This window comes from Ambystoma mexicanum, chromosome 4q (genome assembly GCF_040938575.1).
Source record: "Ambystoma mexicanum isolate Mex_15411 chromosome 4q, UKY_AmexF1_1, whole genome shotgun sequence".
In the NCBI taxonomy this organism is placed as follows: domain Eukaryota; kingdom Metazoa; phylum Chordata; class Amphibia; order Caudata; family Ambystomatidae; genus Ambystoma; species Ambystoma mexicanum.
Window position 1 is genome coordinate 227,879,821 of NC_090928.1, and position 22,305 is coordinate 227,902,125.

The 22,305-nt window shown below is 44.6% G+C and overlaps 1 protein-coding gene across 6 annotated transcripts in view; it reads right to left on the bottom strand.

Moving 5' to 3' along the window:
- Window positions 1–22,305, bottom strand: part of CDK19 (cyclin dependent kinase 19) — a 1,825,462-nt gene that overhangs the window by 1,633,968 nt on the left and 169,189 nt on the right. For 4 of the 6 annotated variants that reach the window (XM_069607768.1, XM_069607765.1, XM_069607766.1 and 1 more), the window contains exon 2: window positions 8,425–8,500. In XM_069607768.1, the coding sequence (XP_069463869.1) occupies window positions 8,425–8,500 (76 nt within the window). The remainder of the gene's footprint in view (window positions 1–8,424; window positions 8,501–22,305) is intronic. The other 2 variants (XM_069607769.1, XM_069607767.1) reach the window with 1 other exon arrangement.

Genomic DNA, 22,305 nt, shown 5'->3' on the forward strand with positions numbered 1-22,305 from the left:
GCGAGTAGAGCGCTCGGTTTGACATCCGTGCAGAGCCTGCTAACGCAGGTTCGAATCCCGGCGGGGCCAGACTCAGCCTTTCATCCTTCCGAGGTCGATAAATGAGCATCACACATCGTTGGTAATAATAAGCAGCGCTCAGATACCTGAGGGTTCGTAGCGCTATATAAATGCCAAATTATTATTATTATTATTATTATTATTATTATATAGGGAAAAGACAAGACCACCCAGAGCTTCGAAAACCAACAAAACGAGAAGAAGATACACCTGAGGCGCCACCCTCAAGAGCATTTGGACACACAAAACTCATGGCTGACAAAATCAAAATCATGACGTGGAATGTTAAGGGAATGAACAGCTACGTCAAGCAATGCCGAATCCACACATTCATAAAACGGAGCAAGGTCGCAATCGCCCTACTGCAGGAGACTCACCTGGACGCACGAAAGCTAGCAGCACTAGCTAAGACCTGGAGAGGGACACTGATATGCTCTACATACTCTACCTACGCCAGAGGGGTCCTGCTCTGGATCGCTCCAACTATTCCCCTAAAACTGATAAACACGAAAACAGACGACGAAGGCAGGATGTCACTGGTACACGGCACCATAGAAGGAAAGGAAGTCTGTATAGTGAACGAAAGAAGACTGGCGTCGTGGTTGGGGGCATAAGTGTTAATTAGGCAATCGGCTCGCCCCATACAGAGATGGTACCCTGATATGGGGTGGAGACCACAATTGCACCCTAGACCCCTGCAAAGATAGATCAGATATGACAGCAAACACCCCCGCCCTTCCCCACCTACCAAAACACTAATTGCACTGACACAACAGCTGGCGCTTAAAGACTTATGGAGGGAGCAATACCCTGAGAAACGAGAATACTCCTTCTACTCCCCTCCACATGCTGTTCACACCAGAATAGACTACATATTTGCGAGCGAAGAGCAACAAGCCTCGTTCGGGGACACACAATACATGGCCAGAGTGTTGTCAGATCATTCCCCATTAGCAACCACCTGGACGGCGTTCGCACCTAGACCCCCCGTGCCCACGTGGAGGCTTAGAGTCGAGGCCCTGCTAGACGCAGCCTTCCGCGAACAGATCCGGAAAAGCATGCAGGACTTCTGGCAGATAAATGAGAAAGTGGTCATGAGGGGAGAAATGATTGCAGCTATATGGGGAGCTCAGAGATCCATCGTAACCTCGCTAGCACGCAACGAGAAGGAGCTGGTGGAATTAGAAGCCAGGGCCTATTCGGATCCAGATCACATACAACAAGTGGTGGAGCTTAGACAAGCCTGCTTAGTGCACTGGGAAAAACTGGGGAAACTCAGCTACACTAAATACATCGAAAGAAGTCATGCCCTAGGTGATAAACCAGGGAAACTACTATCCTGGCTTCACAAACGTGAAGCCCCCAGAAAGCCCATCTGCCAAGTCCGAAGACCGGACGGCGCAGTAGTACACACACAGGCCGAAAATAACTTGGTGTTCTCCGGGTTCTACCAGGACCTTTATGCCAACCCCTCGTTGCCCACAGACACTGAAATAGACAACGTCCTAGAAATTATTAAGCTACCCAAACTAGACGCCCCAATGGCAGCGCCCTGGACGAGCCCATCACCCCTGAAAAGGTGATGGTCACCATCAGATCCCTGCCGTCTGGAAAGGCCACAGGAACTGATGGGCTCCCGGGGGAGTTTTATAAAACGTACGAGGATGTCCTGGCACCACTCCTTGCCCAAGTGTTCAACGAAGCATGCGAAAGAGGCACCCTCCCAGACACCATGAGAAAAGCCGTAATTATTCCACTACTAAAACCAGGCAAGAATGGAGAGGAGTGCAGCTCATACAGGCCCCTATCCATGTTAAACTCAGACAACAAGATCCTGACAGCGCTGCTGGCGAGGAGACTATGTAAAGTGGTCCCACTATTGATCCACCGAGATCAAACGGGCTATGTGCCAGGGCGAACCATTACTGAGAACCTGTGCAAATTACATCACATCATATACAGCACCAACAGCAGGCCGGAGAAATGCGCAGTGGCATCCCTAGATGCCACTAAAGCATTCGATTCAGTCCGGTGGAGCTGGCTGTACGCCACCATGACCAAGATGGGAATAGGGCCGGCCTTCTTAAAGTGGACAAAACTCATATACACCGACCCCACAGCCAGGGTGCGTATGAACAACACATACTCAGACAAATGACACCTCTACAGGGGCACGCGGCAGGGATTCCCACTTTCCCCCATGCTGTAGATCTTAGCCTGCACCTGTACAGCATTCCTAAGACAGGAGTACGGGAACGGGGGCATAGTGATAGACGGTGTGACCCACCTGGTCTCAATGTATGCCGACGACACACTACTATACCTAAACAACCCAGAACACATATTGCCATACATCCTGGAGACGCTAGACGGGTTCCATAGATACACGGGCATCCAAACCAATCACGAAAAGTCATGCCTCTTCCCCATGGCATCCCTAAGTGAGGCCAGAGAAGAAAGCCTCCCTACTATGGCCTTTCGGTGGGAGACCACCTCTTTCAAATATTTGGGAATTACCATCCACCGAGACCCCAAGACTGAACACTGTAAGGGCGAAAGAAAGCCTAGAAAAATCTATGGACTTCTGGGGTAAACTCCCGCTCTCAGTGGCAGGAAGGGCTGGGCTTCTTAAAATGGTGGCGCTGCCCAGACTCCTACACTACTTCACCAACGTCCCATTCAACATCCCCCACAGTTCTTCAAAGACTTAAACAAACTTTGCAGATGATTCCTCTGGCAGGGAGGAAGGCACAGAGTAGCGCTGGAAGTGCTACAGAGACCCTACGACAAAGGAGGCCTGAAAATCCCCAACTTCGAACAATACTACTTAGCAGGCCAACTGAAACACGTAGTGCAATGGATGGCTGATGAGACCACAACTGATACCCGACTCCTACAACCGGCTATCCCCCACATGCTACTCAGAGACTAATTCTGGATACCTGCAGGCGCAAAGCAACACAGCCCATCCTTGGTGATACTAGGGATCCAGATTTGGAAACGAGCCTGCAAGATAGCCAAGATAAACGACCCATATTCCCCTCAGATCCCTATTGCCGCCATTATGACAAATAGACCTGGGGCACAAAAAGAGATCAGAAACACATGGGAACCCTGCAGAGTCGCCACACTGGGGAACCTGGTGTATGACCAAGGGAGTTTAACATTAGCCAAGCTACACGAGATATCGGGACTTCCATCTGAGCATCTCCTGCTCCACGGAGCGGTGGTAAGAAGGCTTAAGGACCGATGGCCAGAGGTCGAGAACCTAGAAACAGGACACGAGACCATAGAAAATATGCTGAACGCAGCCGAGGGAGGACACGAAACTTCGAGGCTCTACGAAACATTGTTAGACAGAACAACTAAACAAGACCTTAGGAGTAAAGAAAAATGGGAGCAGGAGCTAGGCCTGGAATTCGAGGACAAAGAATGGGAATCCATAACCCACTATCACAAAAAGGTACCCAGAAACGCCCGATTGCAACTTATACAGTTCTACATCACTAACAGAGCGTATCTTACACCAGAGGTCATCTCCAAGTTCAGGGGGGCGGGTGTCAAAGAATGCCCAAAATGCAATGAACCCCGAGCGGGGATGACACACATGTTTTGGGGATGCCGGACAATTCAATCCTTTTGGTCACAAATCGCTGCAAAGGTGGCTGAAGCAGATATTGTTCTAGACGTACAGTCACCAAAGGCATGCATCCTGGGAAGATATAAAAAAAAGCAAGAAGAACAAACCGCTGAACAACCTCAAAGACTTGATGTACATTCTAGCGAAAAGACGCATAGCTGTGGGTTGGAAATGCCCCGGGAACCCGAGTGTGGCACTGTGGTGGGAAGACCTCTGTAAGTGGGCGACGGCGGAAGCTGGGGCATGGGAGAATGCGCTGCAAGAACAGAAATTAGACACCAGTGAAGACCTACACCAATGGGTGGCGCTCACGGTGTCATTATTCAACCCAAGAGAGGAAGACGCTTCCGCAGATGAAGCAAGCAACCCGTGATGGGCATCTGGTATAGGCTGAACTATAGAACAAACTGTGGTCTTGGGAGGGTAGGGAGGGAGGGGACACACAAGCTATTACAATTGATGCGTTAATGATACTAATTGGTTTTGTTGATGTTGTTAAAAACCCAATAAAATACTTCAACAAAAAAAAGTCATGGTAGGTGAGAACTCCTCTTCTTCCCATGTCTCTAGCGGGCAGTAAAACGTTACTGTTTTGTTAATATCTTCTATCATTTTCCAAACTGGGGAAAATCGGGTCCAATAACACTTTTTTCCGGTAACCCAGGAATAACTGCCGAATGTATTAAGGTCTCTTGGACCCATATCTTAATAACAGTGGGAGTTTTATGATACCCTTCCTGATCCCCACGTGCACAGGTTATTTTGATGGATTTGCTACATTTCAGCTTGCCTACACCAGCTGAATCAGCTCTTACTTCTGTCTGCTTGCTCAATGAATCGGTTTATAGTGATTGTTTCGACTACAAAAGTTTCGACTGCAAATGTTTTGACAAAAAATGCATCGAAAAAATGCATTTTTTAAAATAAAATGTAATGGGTGGGGTCCCCTCCAACCCCCATTATTTTTTTACCCCTTAACACCCATTTTAGTAAAAATAAAAACCTTTACCTGCAAAACAAATCTATTTTTTCCATGCATTATTTTTTGAAACTTTTGCATTCTAAACTATTTTTTCAAACAATGACTGGATACCCAATGAACCTACCAAAGCCGATACCCAGACTCGGTTAACAGTGATGGGTTTGTGAGTTTTAAAAGAGATAGCCTGACGGAGGTAATTGCTGGTGGTTTCAATGACGTCAAGTGGATACTCTGGGTCATCCCATTCTTCCCCGTCATGCAACCTATTTCCATAGGTTTGCCTTTCTTATTCGAGGGACATTGCCTAGCTAGATTTCCTTTTTCTCCACAAGAAAAGCAAATGATTAGGGAAATCCTAGGGGCTTTAGCTTCTTCAGGTCTGAATGTTCCTCTATCTTTCACTACACGTCTTCTTTCCTCCCTCTCAAAATCTCGGTTTCCTGTTTTGTTAATCTATGGTAAATCCTCATTAATGTTCTCTTTAATTTGGATCTTTGTTTCGGGATGAAAGAATTTTGGGGCCCTGGTTTTATCTCATTCCTTCCATTGTCTGCCTTATGTAAAAGCATAAGATGATTATTAGCTTCTGCATACATTTGTGCAGTTTCTATTGCCATAACCAGCGTGGGCTTGTTCATTTGCAAAATGGGTCTCTGGAAGGAAAGAGGTAGGCGATTGGTAAGCTGTTCCAGAGCTAAGGTTTCTAACGGCTCCGGGAGGGTTTTCTTCCCTAGCCATAGCGATAAGATGTTTTGAATCCTGGTTCCTAACTACACTGGGGTCTTCCCTGGTTAAATTTAATTTCCCAAAAACGTATTCCTGTAAACATTTTCAGTCTCACATACTCTGAATAGCAAGCCTTGTTTAATTTCATAAAATAAAAAAAATCCTAATGGATCACGGGTCTGGTAGGATGTCTGTAGGTCGCCTTTCAGCAGAAGTGCCAATTAGCAGGTTTTTAGTTCATCACCCCAATGTAATTGTTGGGGCAGGCGTTGAAAGTTTAGGAAGAAGCTTCCTAAATCTTCCACTTCTCTATAGGGTTGTAGGATCCTGTGAGAGGATGAGTCGTTGTTGGGCTGCTACTTACCTGGCAAAACCCCCTTGGAACTTTGCCTTTGCTTCCACCTTGTGGGTTACGAGACATTTCAGGACAGCCTCTAAAGTACTCATGGTTTGGATTAGGACTGATCTCTGGCAGGGCTATAGGTCTATAGCTGAGCTTCATCTGACTGAAATCTTTTTGGGCAGTACGTTGGAAGGAGCAAAAGTGGGTGTTACTCAAAGAAAAATGTCCTCTTCTTTCCGAAACGAACACTTTCACACACCACGAAAAACAACAGAATAACACCATAGCCGTTTACTTGACATGTCCCAATACAAGGGTCAGGCAAAGTCAGGCAATTGACCAGAATCACGCACACCAGACAGCCCTTTCCCTTTCCCACAGGGATAACAGGTGGAGCACGAAAGCACAGTACGAGCAAGGCAGACCGCACAATCAGAGCGCTAACTCAGCACGGCAGTTCAAGAGGAGGAGGAAGACGGGGCGAACTGAGAGGGTGACAAGGAGAGAAGTGACCTTGCCCTTTCCAAGCCAGGCTTGTGAGACCTGCGCCGAAGGAACCGTAAGACCGCGAACAATAGCTCAAGTGTTTTGCAGCAGATGTCAACGGCCCATGGAGCGTACCTACGGTGCAAGCTGGACCGAGGGAGACGCCTGCTACTGTGGTACCGGCCTTGACTCCAGATACACGGAAAGCCAAACGGTTCATCACAGCTGGTGAGTTGAGGGGGAACCGATTAGAAACCGAACTGTGTTGAATGAAAGCTGCAAAGTGGCACATTGAGAAAAGTTCAAAGAATTGTAAATTGTTGAGGGAAGACCAGCAGCAGAGGGGAGCGGCACCATGTGTTGCTAACTCGAGAGACTCTTGTTGATCCCGTGTTGATTGAAACTACTGATACCAGAAGGCCATAGGAGATCCATCAAGAAAGGGCAAGGTGGTCATACAGGGGTCCAAAGTCTTTGACCGATTAACATTTCAGAACATAAGGGAAGAGAATCCTGCATTAAAAGAAAGCAAAAGGAAATGTGAAGTGGCAAGAATGAGCCTGAAGGAGGGATGCCAATAAAGAGGGGTGAAGTCTAAAGTCCCAAGAAAGAGTGTATTAACAAAAGTGAACCCGGCAGAGGGATGTCCACGACAAACTGTTTAAAAATACATTAAGATTTGTGAATGCCAAGAAGAAAATATCTTTGAAAAAGCCATAAGAGTAAAGAGACTTGGCCATCGACGGTCCTGATCGCTGAGAACGGAATGGTCGTCTCATGAGCACGTGCTTTGCTCACAAGTTCTGCCCTATCCCGTGCTCTAAACTTGGGGAAGGAAGTCCCCGGCTACACATCCTGACTTATCATTTGTGAACACTTCTTTCTTTCCTGTGAACCTTATCCCACACCCTTTTTGTATTTAGCGTAAGGACTGGCAATAGGCTTTTCTTAGTATATGCCCTTTTATTTGAAAAGACGCCACCAGGACTGCTTCTTTTTCATTTGATGGTCGTAGCTTGCTCCCGTTTTAGCTTTAGGTTTAGGTTAGGCATTTTTCCAACCTGCAAACTCAGTTTAATAAACACCCTTGAACTCTGATCACTGGTGTTTGTCTTTATTGTTGCCATCATGAGTTCCTTACATAGGCTTCTTAATACTCTGTGGTGTATTCTGTGAATTAAGTATATTGCTCTATTAGTCTAAAGGTACAATAGTTTCAGCTGTTAGAAGTTGTATGAAAACCTTCTGAGAACCCTTTTGTCTATGGGCCTGTTCTAGCTCCTTGATTTTGTGCAAAAGATCCTCTTCTTCTTTTGCCCCAAGGAATACACAAATGGCCAGGTACCAACTTTTTCTCTTGCAGAAAATCAAGCCCTTGATCCCAGAAAAGTCGTGTTCCTCCCCCACCTGGATGATGGCAAAGCCCTTTTTGAAGTCCTTCCATTGACTACCCTGGCAACCCTGAAGTGAGTGCATGAAGACCAGAAAATGGCAGCAGAGCACGGTATAAATCACAATAACATAACGTGGGCTGCATGCTGCAGCACGGCTCAAAACACTCTGCAAATTTGACCACATCACCCCAACTGTCATTGAACTGCACTAGCTCCTGTTGCAAGCACGTATCATCTCTTCAAATCCTGCTGCATTATCTACACAGCTGTCTCCCTGAAGTTCCCAGGCTACCTCACTGAGAAACTCAGCATCTCCAGGGAATTATAATCCACCAGAAGTAAGCCCATGTGCCGACATGAGCTCCGCCTGTGCAGGAAGGAAAGAACCAGAAGACAGATTTTCTCTGTCTATGCCCCAAGACTCTGAAACCTCCTTCCCAATCACAACAGATTCGCCCCTCACTTTTACATTTCAGGAAGGAGGTCAAGACCCTCCTCTTCAAGAATGGCTACCCCCAACACCTCGATGTACACCCTCCACTCCCCAGCGGACCTCAGACTGCGTGATTTGTTGCCTACTATTTCTTCCGCTGGTTGCTTGCAGATCCCTTGCTGTCAAATTGTCCACCGTTCCCATGCTTCAATGTATCTTTGCTTCCCTCACCTTGTCCTTCCCCCTATGATTTGTACAGCGCCCTGTAGCTAGGTCTACGCTCAATAAATCCAATAATAATGATAACATATTTAAGCACCAATTGGGCATTTTCGTGAAAGATTCAATAATTGCACTTACTGCTATTTCTCTGCAGGCTGACATGGATATTCCCGTACCTTCTATTTGCTTCAGTGCATACTCCTTTTCATCTTTTCTGAGTAAAAAGAAAAACATTTCAAGCATTGTTAGTTAACTATTTTTAAAATCAAGTGCAGATAATTCTTAATATAGGGAATAAACTAGACTGCTAAAACAGGTTAGTGCTGGAAAACTGAAAGGTGCTTAATAATGTCAACTTGAGTACATGTTGGGCCTGATTCATGGAAGAGTTTTATAATGGTGCAAACCCATCGGAAAAAGTTCCATGAATCAGGCCCTTTGTTCTTACTTTTAACTTTATGCATTGTTTGTTAAATAGCAATAACATAGATACTGTATAAAAAAGGACAGATGTTCTTCTACAAATATATTTAGCCCCTTTCCAAAACAGCTGTCAAAGAATAAGTAAAAAAAAGCAGGAATGCAATTTTGGAAGGTAAACTAAGTTACTTCTTCATCTATGCAAGTCTTGGAAAATGAGGAAACTGGGACCTTTTCATGAAACGTTTTTGTCTCCGCTTGTGACCACAATTGGCACATACAACAACAGAAAACATATAAATTCTGTGGCCATGCAATTGGCTTTGCACAGGCAGATTCTCCACAACCGCAAAATGTGCGAGCAGGGGGTGTGTTACAATAGTTACTGCTGCAACAAAAACGCAAACTATCTCCCGCTACTCTCATCCCTGAAAACATCTTTTCTTACACTCTCCTTAATCATGTCATTCCCTTACGAACCTGTTCAGAGGTTCTGCCAGTCATCACTATGCAGCCACCATAAGAAGGTGTTTGCAAACTCCTACATTAACCTCTATTCCAGAAAGAAATTCACTGACCTACTCATCTTCTCCTGACATGAGGATACCTGGCAACTTAACTTATCCAGATACTACAAAGGTCAGTCCACTGAAGTCATCAAGGATGGCATCAGAGTGTTTGCCTAAGAAAAAAGTCCAAGAATAGGAAGAGTCACAATCAGCATATACAGCAACAGGATACCGATGATTCAAGCCAAGAATTCTTGGTCGGCTTACTTCCATTCAGAGTTCGGAATCTACTATGATGAATCAGAGGTGATAATCCCAAAGATCCTGGCCTGGGACCCATCTCATGTGGCCAGGAAATGGCAGACGCTTCCTGATCCTGAATCTGCGAGTATTGTTCTGCGGGAGGATCACATGACGGGGGACACAGATCAGGAGAATTTGGAGATGCCTCTAACTAACTTCCCTAATGATCCCACAGTTTTGCTAGCCTATTGTAAAATTGAGGACTTTGATACAAAAAGGAACCAAAACATTAGGGACTTCAAGTCCTATAATGTTCTAAGTAATGGGGCAAGGAAGAGGGACTCAGAACTGCAGTGTGCAGTCTAGTCTAGGGATTCAAATGACCCACACCTGATTGGGACTTTTGATATATAGAGCCCCTTCAGGTTTTGAAACATATTTCGGTACAGAGAGGGTCTTTGAAGTTGGAACCCTGAAATGCAGAGGTTGCGTAGCGGAAGCGGTGCTTTGACATGCTGTCGTGTGGAAGAGAGGAGCTCTCCCCGTTACAGTGGCTGGCGAGCACTGGAGTGCACGAGGAGCACTCCTTTCCCGAACAGCATGGGCCACGGGAACACAACCAAAGCTGTCAGAAGTTCAGGAAACGAAAGAAGAAGCAAAAGCTCCAGCAGCAGCAGATGGAGCCTACGTGTAGAGAAATCGCTGAGATGGCCTTTGTTAGGTAATACCGGGGAGCTCCAAGTCGACCGCTGGCTGCTTGGAAACATTTTGAATACCAAACTAATGAAAGAAAGCCATGTTGGCGTAATATTTAATTTGAAGGAAAGCGAGAAAAGAACAATTACAACTATCATTAGCAAAGCAAAGAGGGGGCATTATTGAACCAAGATTGTAACCCTCATTGCCAAAGTAAAGAGGGGGCAATATTTAAGAAAGACTATAACCATAATTGCCAAAGTAAAGAGGAGGCAATATTTGAGTAAGACAACAACCAGCATTGCCTAAGCCAAAGAAGGGCAATTATAACAAAGAGACATTACCACCAGTTAACTGATGTGAAAGTAGGAAATAAACAGCTGCAGGAGAGAAGCCCTCCTTATAGAAAGTATCAAGGAGGAGAGGAACATAACCTGCATTTTATGTGGCAAACAAATCAATGGAACAAAAAGAAGAGAGGTTATGTTGAAATATTGACTAGAAGTGTGAAGACAAAGTCTTTTTTGGTTTTGTGGAAACTTTGGACAATTATTTTGAAGAGTTATAAATCCTGTTCAATCATAAAACAATCCAAACGCCAAGTGAAAGACTTTTTGAGTGAGAAGAACTTTGTGTTGTACTCAGAACAGAGCCTTGGCAAGCACTGCCTTGTTCTTGTTGTATTCAAAATGGCACTCTCCAAAGGGAAGGCAGCAAAACAAATGTGCCTTTCCAAAAATATCTTCAATGGACTGGTTCTCTGCCTACTGGGAAACTCAAAAGGTAATCAAATAGTCTCTTGTGTTTAAGAGAAAACAGGTCTCTCAAACGTCTTTCTGGGTTTAACAAAAGAAAATGCTTCCCAAACGTCTATGATGGTCATTGTCATTGACAGTGCTGAGCTGTGCTCTCCTCGCAGTTCACGTTTTCCTCTGGTGATTATTAATTCTAATTCTCGAAACTACTAATTTTGGACACTATACAGATTTATGAGTACATAAAAACTGAATGACAATACCCTAAATGTTTCTTCTGTCCTTTAATCTGCTCAACAATGCTTGACATTCCTTAGGGGTGAAACTAATAACAGCGTGACATCATTTCCATATATGGATATCTATATAGTCAATCTTGAAATATAAAGACCAATGACCTTAACAATCCATTTAATTGTCTTGTTTTCCAATCCAATGAATATCCATTTTTCTGTAATGCAGATTGTCCTATTCAAAATCCTAAAAAAGGGGAGGGAAACACATTACTCTAAATATACAAAACCTCAATGTATTTAATTTAATTGAGCCTCCCACACAATGTACCTGGATACATTCCAAGGTTACTTCTTTCCAACATTATTCTCATATTTCAATATTGGCACAAGAGTGCTCTATGCTTGATCAAACATTGTATTCCCTGCAATCAATCAAAAACAACAAGGGCATCAAAAATGTTTTACCCATATACCCGATTTTTTACAAAAAACACGACTAGTAGTCATGAACTTGAAATGAATGACAAACATTTCTGGTGAAATCGTCCACCCTGGAATCCCATAACCTTACATTTTACAATTCGGTTGTACTTCCAATCCTTGGAAGTTAGGCTATTCTTCTTACAGATCTCAATCCTTACATCCACATGTGCTCTGTCAAAATCTCTAAATAATGGAGACCTTACTAGTGTCCTATTCTTCTAGCCGAGAGATTATTTATTAAGTCTCTATGAATAAAATACATCTAGCTCTCACCTTGCTAAAACAGATGTATGGTTCCCAAGAACAAACAGCTGGCATTGCAACCAGCGTTCTCTCGTTATGCAGCCAAAATGGCTGCATTAAATACATAATGTAACACAACGCTTACGTAATGATGTTACCACATGGCGTAAGGTACCAGAAAAATGAACGCCATTAAAACCCTTCATATTGGATAATTTGCAATCAGAAACTCCACCGCAAAAGTCACCAAAAACATTTTTTTAATTAAAAAATTCAAATCAAAGGCTCAAGATCTTGTGACTGCACTGAACGTATTAGAATATCAACTTGTAATCTCAATGATCAACCTATTAATGTTCTCTTGGTTATCACATCACACTCTATAAAATCACCCACAGAATACCTAAAATTGTATATGATGTGCCATATAATGTTTTACCAGCAGTGTGTGTTCAATGTGGTGTTCAATACACCTACGATGTTATATGAGTCTCGTTTTACACTTCCTATTGGTTTTCCCCCATATAATGTAAACCACATGGGCAGGTGATTATATTGTAACAGTATTAATGTTGTATATTAGTATGATCTGATAGTATCCAATTACTTTGTAATTATATATCAATAGATGTAGTTTTTGCAGTATATTTGCCCATGATCCATAAGGAAAATGATCAATTACTGGATCTAAATCCCATAGAGTAGTCAAATTGGTGGTAGGATGCGACTTAACTGTAATATCATTCTTCATTATAATATATTACGTATATTGGTTCTTTTTTTGAAAAGCTACAATAGGGGAGGAAGATCCTTGGGAAGAAACTTCAACCAATTCTTAAGAATGATGGATTTGATCTTTTAAAACAGATTAAAAAAAGGCTATCCTTTTTGTTTCTATTGGCATGTTGAAACTGATTTGTCATGAGAGGAATGTTTCAGATGCAAAACTAGCCCCATCCTTTGACGTGAGGACTGATACTGTGCTGAAATATTCATTTTCAATATAATTATTTAATTAAACCCTTTCCATGGGGAAAATTACATATTTTAACATGTGAGAATATTCATAAATCAATAACATAATTGGGTTTCTGTCACTTTGTGCATTATTATGCTGTTAAAAGGTGAAAACAATGCACCAAGTATACACTTTTAAATATATTATTGTATGTGAATTTATTCTCCCTTTTCAACTGAATTCAGATCTGTATTTTTTTGTGAGACAAACGGTACAAAAATTAAAATTGACAATCAATTTCCAATTGTCATATGAACATTTTAAAGTCGACTTTTACTGTACATCAGCTAAATTTCATGTGTGTCGGCTGATGACTATTAATAGCAGCCATCTGTTGCTCAGAAGTCCATTTACCTTGACACAACAATAATGAAATGATCTATACTTCATTAACGAATGCCTAATGGAATAGGGGCACATACTTTTTTTCTGTACCTAATACTTTCTGAGACCACAAGTTAATAAACCTGCCTAGGCATCCTTTGCCGAATACACTTAACTAGTCAGCCAGACATCCATTAGTCAAGGGATGGTGGTCTTCCAGATTAGCTTAAAACAAACAGACCATCAGTGGATTTGATTTTCAGAAAAAATGCTTCAATTTGGACAGATTTATAGTAGTTTCAAAACAAACGCCTATTGATTAATAACATGTCACGGATAGCCTAAAGAACATGCCAACTCCCAGAGATAGTTCAAGGGATTTAACTAAAATCTTTGGTAGGGTGCTAATGGCAATCCCTGACTCTCCCGTCTAAAGCAAGCAGTTTCTTCCCTAGCCCAGAAGTCCATACTTTCCTTGTTTATTATATAGCACTAAGTGCCCCCCTACTATCTAAATACTACCTGGCTGGTAGTGCAGACCTAAAGACAATTACCTTGTCTGCCTAATCTCCCTTAGGGACTTCTATGTTAGATCTATTTTAACATTCAAGTTAGTTTCTAAGGGATTGTGGGATGTGCCTTACAAATACTCAAGCCCCCGTTGGACTTCTTCCTTTTACTCCCTGATGTTCCTTGCCCTATGTTTCGTTATTCATCTCCCCTCCTTCAGCTACTCTGTTCTCTCCAACTCCACCCACCTTCTCGCTGCTCTCGTCTTATATCGTTGTTCTCTACCCCTCAAAAGTCTCTCTTCTTCTACAATCTACCTCCTTCCTCTAATGTTACCTCCTCCTACTGTCTACACTCTACTACTTCCCCCCACCTCTCCACATTCTGACAACTTTATCCTCTCCACACTCCTACCACTTCTCCCTCTTCACACTATAACTACTCTCCCATCTCCACACTACTACTACACTTTCTTCTCCTCCTCTCCACCCAACCTATTTTCCTTTTAATCTCCAAAAACATCCACTCATCTTCTACATTCCCTATATGTCTCACTCACCCACCTTGCACATACCCTCACAACACAGTACCACTTGCTCTCACCAACCAATACGTAACCTTTTCTTCAAGATGCTTCCACACTCCAGTCCACCGTCCTTATTCCTGCAGGTCTCTTGGTCTTCCTCCTCTGACCTCAACTGGATAACTTACACATTCCTGTTCCTCTTCTTATCCTCCCCTCTTTCTCCCATTGGATTTCTGGCACTAACTAATCTGGTCCTGTCTTCCCAGTCTAGAAGGTGTTACAAGGGTAAGTTTTTACAAAAAAGGGACTAAGCCCCACCCCTTTCATTCTCGCAGGCCGCATTGGTGAGGGCTCCAGTTCGTGTCAGAGTGCCATGTTACAGCCAATTCTCAGGTAAATATTGGGTAATATGTAAGTCTTGTAGCAAACTGCTCTGTGGCACAAAGATACAAGTCTCTCTAAGGGAGTTCCGTTGCTGCTGCCCAAGCGTGGCATGTGCCGCTGATGTTCGGCGGTCGACCGCAGTCATCACGGCTGATCCTCGCACTGATCCTCGGTCTCCCTGCTTGCCGCATGTCTTTCTTCTTACTGCACATAGACGTCTTCTGACGGGAATATCCGGTCTCAAGGCTCTGATGGGTTATGCTCTTACACTCCATTTCTGGGGTATGTGGTTGCCTTCAATGATAGCTACAGACCAGGCATGTTTTTGTTTTCAGAGGTACAGGGTCATGCAAAGTGGTACCATTCATATACAAACAGGCACTTGGGTAGGGGAAAGTAATTGGGGCCTTCCCAACTGCCACCATCCCCCACCAGGTTAGGACTGGTTCTGAACTCCACCCTGGTAGGCCCAACAAGCCATGCTTAGCAGGGTTCCTATTCTCTTGTGATAAGGTCAGACTACTGACCTTGTCACAGTAAACACAGATATTCCATTCGTCTTCCATGCATTGCTCTAAGTGGTAGGTTGATAAGGGTCTGGAAATTCATGCTCTAAATACAGCTAGATAATTGAGGTTTATCACAATGTAAATAGGTTTAGGTTAATCGAACAGTCACAGATTAAAAGTTCACATGATGTCAATGCTTTACACAATGTTTTCTTTCACATTTAACAATGAAGATCTTCAATATCAAGCATTCGCACTAGCATTTTTTTTGTAACCTCTTTTTATTGCTTTTACAACAAAGAAAATGCATTCCCCAACTTCCTCCCCCACCCCATCCAACGCCTGAAGGCAGCCTCCACTTTGTCCTCGGTCCAAAACCTCCATGGACCAATCGTCGACGTTCACTGCAGGTCCAATAGTCTCAAGCGTTGAGGGCGCCACCCGATCCGAAAGTCATCTTTAAGAAATGCCGAAGTCTCTTCTCAGTCCCTTGCGAAGGATTGGACATTATTGTTCATAGCATACGTTGCCCACTCGAGCGCCACGATTTCCCATAACTTACCGCAGCTAGTCCTGCAAGAGGGGCACCTCCGTACTCTTGCATCTCTGTGCTATTATTGTCATAGCTGCAATTGTGAGGATCGCCCTCGCTTTCTCCCGAGTTCTAGGTTCCCCCGCTGTGGCTCCCCTTCCTCCCCCCGACTCCCAGCAAGACCTCCTCTGGTGGTCTACTATTTCCTGGCCCATATGCCTGTTCCTGGGCCCTCCTCACTTCCTGCCAAAAAGGTTTGATTTTCAGGCATTTCCACCAAATGTGTTCACCCGTACCCTGCAAACCACATCCTCTCCAGCAGTTCCCCGATGTGCTAGGGTAAATCTCGCGGAGACGAACTGGCATGTAGTGCCACCCAAGTAAAATCTTATACCACATTTCCTGCTATTGGAATGCGTTAGCCAATCTGGGAATCTTTCACCATAGCCTCTCCCACTCTTCTCGCTCAATTGCCCTTCCTAGGATCTGTTCCCATCTCCGCATGTACGGCCATTGAAATCTGGTGTTTGCATTGTCCAGAATTCTATACAGATTAGATATTAACCCCTTGCACCCATCATTGGATAGAAGAAATTTCTCGAACCGCGTCTTTTCCCTAGTTGCTGCCTGTTTGTTCACAGGATTCAGGACCCAGTGTCGTAACTGCGCATATCTGAGCTTCTCCCCTGCCTTTACCCCATACTCCCTCTTACAGTCCTCAAATGGGAGTATTCTCCCCCCGAAACATATCATCCAGCTGTTTACCACCCCCCTTCCTGCCACTGCTTACGTGCCCCCACCTCCAGCCCTTGGGTGAAGTCCCCATTGTGGAACAAGGGTGTAAAGGGGGATGGAAAAGTCGTGATCACCTTAGTTCCCACCAGTTTGTCCCAGTTCTCCGCCATCAATTTCGTTATGGTGCTCTCATATAGGTGCTTGGGTTTATGCTGTTTTGGGAGTCACAATACCTCCGCCAAATTGCAATGCACTACTGCTCTGTCCATTTTCACCCACTGTTTGTCTTGTGTAACCTCCCCTTCCCGGAGCCATTGTCTAATTACTTGCAGCTGCGTAGCCTCATAATACTGTTGGAAGTTCGGCAGAGCTAGCCCCCCTCCAGTCTGGGTGCTGTCAGTAGCTGTCTGCTGACCCACGGTCTTTTACCTTCCCATAGGAACTCTCTGGTCAAAATTCCCAATTCCTTAAAGAAGCTCGTCGGTATCGCCTGAGGTATTGCCTGAAAGAGATACAACAAACGTGGGAGCGTAACCATTTTTACTGCCGCCACCCTGCCCAGCCACGAGATCCGAAGACCCCTCCACCTATGGTAGTCCCGCTTGATATCCTTCAGCAATGGGGGATAGTTGGCTAGATACCAGCCCTCAAGGGTAGGCGTAATTTTCACCCCTAGGTACCCGATTCCTCCCAGGCTCTATATAAATGGGGTGGCTGCCCTCAATGTGTCCCGGCTCCCTGCCTTTAGTGTCAGATTCAGGAGTTCCGATTTGCCAATATTAATCTTTAAGCCAGAAGCCTTCCCAAATTCCTCCAGTAGAATTCTGCTTGCATGGATGGACTCTATCGGCGCTGTCAGGGTGAGCAGCATATCATCAGCGAATGTTGCCACCTTTTGTTCTATCCCTCCGAATGGAATGCTCTGTATCCCCTCCGCCTCCTTTATTGCCTGCAAGAGAGGTTCCAAATAGATTGCATAAAGCATTGGGGACAGAGGGCAACCGTGCTTTGTGCCCCTACTCAGCCTGAAGGATCTAGACATAGCCCCATTCACTGCTATCCTCATGGTTGGCATCTGGTAGTTGGCCTGGACCATTCGTAAAAAGTCCCCCCCGATGCCCATCTTCTGCATGACCCTAAACAGAAAGGACCACTCCATGCTGTCAAACGCTTTTCCTGCGTCCAGTGATAGGAGGACCACGGGAGTGTCTGTCCTTTGAGCCTTTTCCACCAGGTGGGCCACCCTCCTAATGTTGTCCACCGTCTGTCGGCCTCTTATAAATCCCACCTGATCCGGGTGGATCAGTTCCGGGAGGTAGCCCTACAGCCTATTCGCCAGGATTTTTGTGTAAATCTTGGCATCGATATTGATCAATGCTATGGGCTATAAGCTGACCTCTCTTCATGGTCCTTATTTGGTTTCAGAATCAGGGTCAGCCTAGCCTCCTCCACAGATGGGGTTATTTTCCCTGTTGACCTAAAGGTGTTGAAGAGGCATGTCAGGTGCGGAATCAGTTCAGGTGCGAATGTGTTATAGAAGGCCGCAGTATAGCCATCCTGGCCTAGAGCTTAATTTGGTGGTAAGCTGCTAATCACCCTCCTTACTTCCTCCTCTGTGATCTCCCTATTGAGTGATTCCGATGACTCCTTCCCAATCTTCCCCATCTCAACCTTTTCTAAAAACTCTGCCTGTGTGCGGACCTGCAGATTCTGTGACGCGTATAGAGATTCATAAAATTCTGCCAGCATTTCTCGTATGTCCCCTGACTGTGTTACCCAGCCCCCGATCCTGTTTTCAGGGCTGTAATTGCATTCTTAGATTTTGCTCCCATTATTAGGCGGAGGAACAAGGGGTATAGTTCACCCGTGAATGATAAAACCTTATCTGTTGTTGAGGGCTCCTAATTGGTTATTTGGGTCGTTCTGGAGCCCTCAACAACAGATAAGGTTTAATCATTCACGGGTGAACTATACCCCTTCGCACACGTATAGACCTATGCGACTGTACATTTTTAAACTAAGCAAGTGATCTACATCTTGGGGCCCACACACTTCCATGAAGGTCAATTAAAGAATAATGCGTCCGCTACCCATGGAAAATAGTTCCGCTTAGAAATGTGGCCCTAGTGTTTTGAGACACTGCTCCGCAACAACCATCATCAACCAGTATGTGTTTAACAGCTGAAACACCACATCACCAGGGACAGGATCCCTACAACCCGCAACATCAGGTGGACAGGTGACACCACCACGCCACACCTAAGGACGGAAGCCCGAACATGCTGTGAGGGCTATCCTTGAAGAAAAAGTTACTGAGGCCACACACTAAATGGCACGAAAATAATAGAAAGTTTCCACGATAAATAGTGGTTTACATAAAGTGTTTTTGGGTATGAAAAACCATGCATTAACTAACCACAAAAAAAGTCATTTGCCACCTCAGTTCTAAACATACACAGAGCACAACATTTCAAGTCAAATATCACTATCCAATGGCTAGTGCTGAGTGCACACTTTGCACCCTGTTGTGTGCATCATTTCCTTATAAAACTGTGAGGGGTCAGAAATGTGCAGCGGACACGAAAGTATAGTTTTCTCAGAATTTGCCATTGTATTGAACAATAAAGGGTGAGATAAGCTCCTATTTTAACAAGAATGTCCCTACCTGGCAAACTATACTAAAGAAGGATGACCTAGTGTCCAAATGTCTCTGACCCTCACACTAATAAAAACAACAAAATAATGCAAGTAGTAATTGGTAATCTTCAATTCAACGCCCCAGTGCAAAACATTTAAGTTTCAAAGAGTATTCCTTATAAACAGAGTTGTGTTCCCTTCCGCAGGCTTAATATAGTAACACTCAAAGACCAGTTCTGTTTCAACAAAGTTCCTTTCTAATCCAACTCAAAGGTTTCTTGTCTCCCAATAGGACTTTGCCTTGGGTAATGAAAAATGTCTTTTCATGAACACTTGATTCCAAAAACAGAGTACTTGTTATTCTTCCTGCTTTCCTTTTGGTTAAAGCAACTGTCTCTCCATCACACTCTTCTTCCACTTTAAAGTATTTAATATCTTCTGCAATATCCCTTTTCTCCATATGAAGCCCTTTCTCACCAACAGCAATGTATAACTCAAGAAAAATATTCTCTTCAGAACATATCACAATTATTGACATATTACACTTTTCTTCCAAATGAATACTTATGTCAGGATAGTGTGAGAAACATGGGGGTACTCTCACATCTACTCCCCAGGGATCTTCTGTTCAGGTGGCCAGGGAAGGGCCATTGCTTTTGTGTCCGGACCCTGGGGTTGGACAAGTGAGGGAGGATCACCTGGGTGGAGGGCCCTTGAGGATTGGGGCAAGAGTGCTTGAGGGCGAGACATGGTATCCCCCCTTTCCTAAGACTGACATATCTGACCCCTCCTCAGCCTTTCTGGGTTATATGCAATCCCAACCCAGAACTCTGCATTCACCCCGATCTGGTACTGAGACGAAGAAGGGACTAGGAGTAATGCACACTTCCTATGTAAAACACCACTATAGTACTGGGACAAAGAAGAGGAGTATGCAACCATCCACTATTGAAGGTCAGGCATGCCCCAATAAATGGATTCATTATGGTCAGGCAATACCAATTGACAACCTACACCTGAGACCTATTAACAAGGATCAGGTGTAGAAATGTTGGAGCACAAATCAGTACAATGAGAGATAGCTGCCGTGGCGCAGGGAGAGAGAGCTGCCGTGGCACAGGGAGAGAGAGCTGTCATGTGCAGAGAGAGAGAAATGCCGGGTTGAAGGAAGAGAAAGCCGCCTGAGAGTAGACCATGGTGGCAGGAGATCCCGAGGTCGGAAAACTTGCCATTATCCCAGAGGACCCCCAAAACCAGAAGCGAGCAAGTCACATGGTGTGTGCAGGACCAGGAACCTATTGCAGTGAAAGAGGACAGCGGAAGCTGTCAATCGGAAAGAAATCAGAAGGGCTGCAAACTGCAGCCGCTCTGGTCGCTGACATGTGCAGAGAAGTACCCAGCGAAGAGAAGTGAAAGGGGTCCGTGTCCCAGCTGGCCAGGAGGCGAGAGGGAGCAACAGGGACAGACCACTGTGGTGGAGCGGGAAGAGCCAGTGGGGGTCGGAGGACTCGGAAGCACCGGAGCACTCACAGGGAACCGCAGGCAAGTAGTGGTTCACAGAATTTAATGCATTTAAACAATCTTGAATACCAAACTAAATGAAAAGCACAACTCGAAGATAATTACTCCATTTTGAATACCGAACTGAACAAAAAGACCGAATCTCACGAAAGACACTGGGCCTCATTACACGGACGGCGGTAACCATGGCGCTAACAGCGCCATGGTTGCCGCCGGTATTTTACCGATTCCGCCTTGGTGAATTTGGGAATTACCACCCCATTCCAAGGTTGGTGGGCGGTAATTCCTCATTCACCAAGGCCCTTCCCCATTCCCATTTGAGCCCCCATAGGGCTCAATGGGAATGGGGAAGGCGGCAATTACGGTACTGCAAATTGCGGTACCGTGATTGCCCCCAAGGTCCCTTTGCGGGCCCGTTACTTAACGGCTGGTAAAACCAGCTGTTGAGGTCGAGTCCCGCAAAGGGACCTCGTAGTAAGGCGGTAAGGGTTTACCGGTACTGGTACCCTTACCGGTAACGGTAAACCCTTACCGCATTCCATGTAATGAGGCCCACTGTTTGAATGCAATTATTCAATCTTGAATACCGAGCTCAACGAAAAGCACTACTTGAATACAATTGATGAATCTTGAATACCGAAATGAGCGAAAAATACTGTTTGAAAACAATTAATCAGACTTAAATACAGAACTGAATGAGAAGTACAGTGTGAATGAAAATATGCAATTTTAAATACTGAGCAGGAGAGAAAGTATTGTTTGAAGTAAAACCACGACATATTAAATACTGGGATATTAAACACTGAACTAACATTGGCATATAAACTGACAAGAAGTGTCAGATTGAGTGAAATCAGTATTGCACACAGAACTACCAATGTGGAGAAGTCTTAAGACTGATGTACAAAAGTGTAACAACAGAGGCCAAAGGGGAAGAACTTATGGTTGCGCAACCTGTGATGGGTGGACCATGTGGTTCGACAACTGCGCCGATAGCAGGGTGCCCCAGATGGTGAGAAGGCTGAACCTTTGTGAAAAGTCAATTGAGTACTAAAGTGAAGTCATGGGGAAGAAAATCTGGAGAATTTACAGAACTGAGAAATGCAGTCTTCGGGAAGGGAACCCAAAGATGCACTTTTTATGAACTGTGGTAAATTGAACTTGGGGAAGAGAACCTCAAGATTTGGCAGAACATTGGTTAGATCAACAGCTAATGGAACTATATTAAACCTGAATTATACGGCTCAAGAAGAACTTAAGCTGAGAGCAGCTGAGACTTTCATTTTGAACACTATTTTGGTTAAGAGAAATCCCACACTTTGTTTATTTATAGATTTGAGGGCAAGCATATGTTTTGAGAGACAGACAGGACTTTGATTTGGACTTACAGACTCAGACTTTCCTTAGTTTTCTTCAGGATATAGAAATCCACACATTAGTTATAGGGCCAGCTAGGCCTTACACCACCCTGACAATTTAATAAAGCTTGTTGAAACTTGAGTTCTGTTGTCTGTGTCGTCTCTCTTCATACCATGCCTGTCTCACAATAGCAACACAAAGGGCCTCATTCTAAGTTTGCCGGTCTGGAAACAACAGTGCCAGTAAGCTTACCGACACCGTTGTTTCTGGACCGGCAAACTATGGGTTTGCCTGCTGGAGCCGCTGTACCCTACAGGTCTGACCCTGCCAGGGCACAGCGGCCACGGTAGGCAGACCCGTCATGGAAGCACCCGCACCA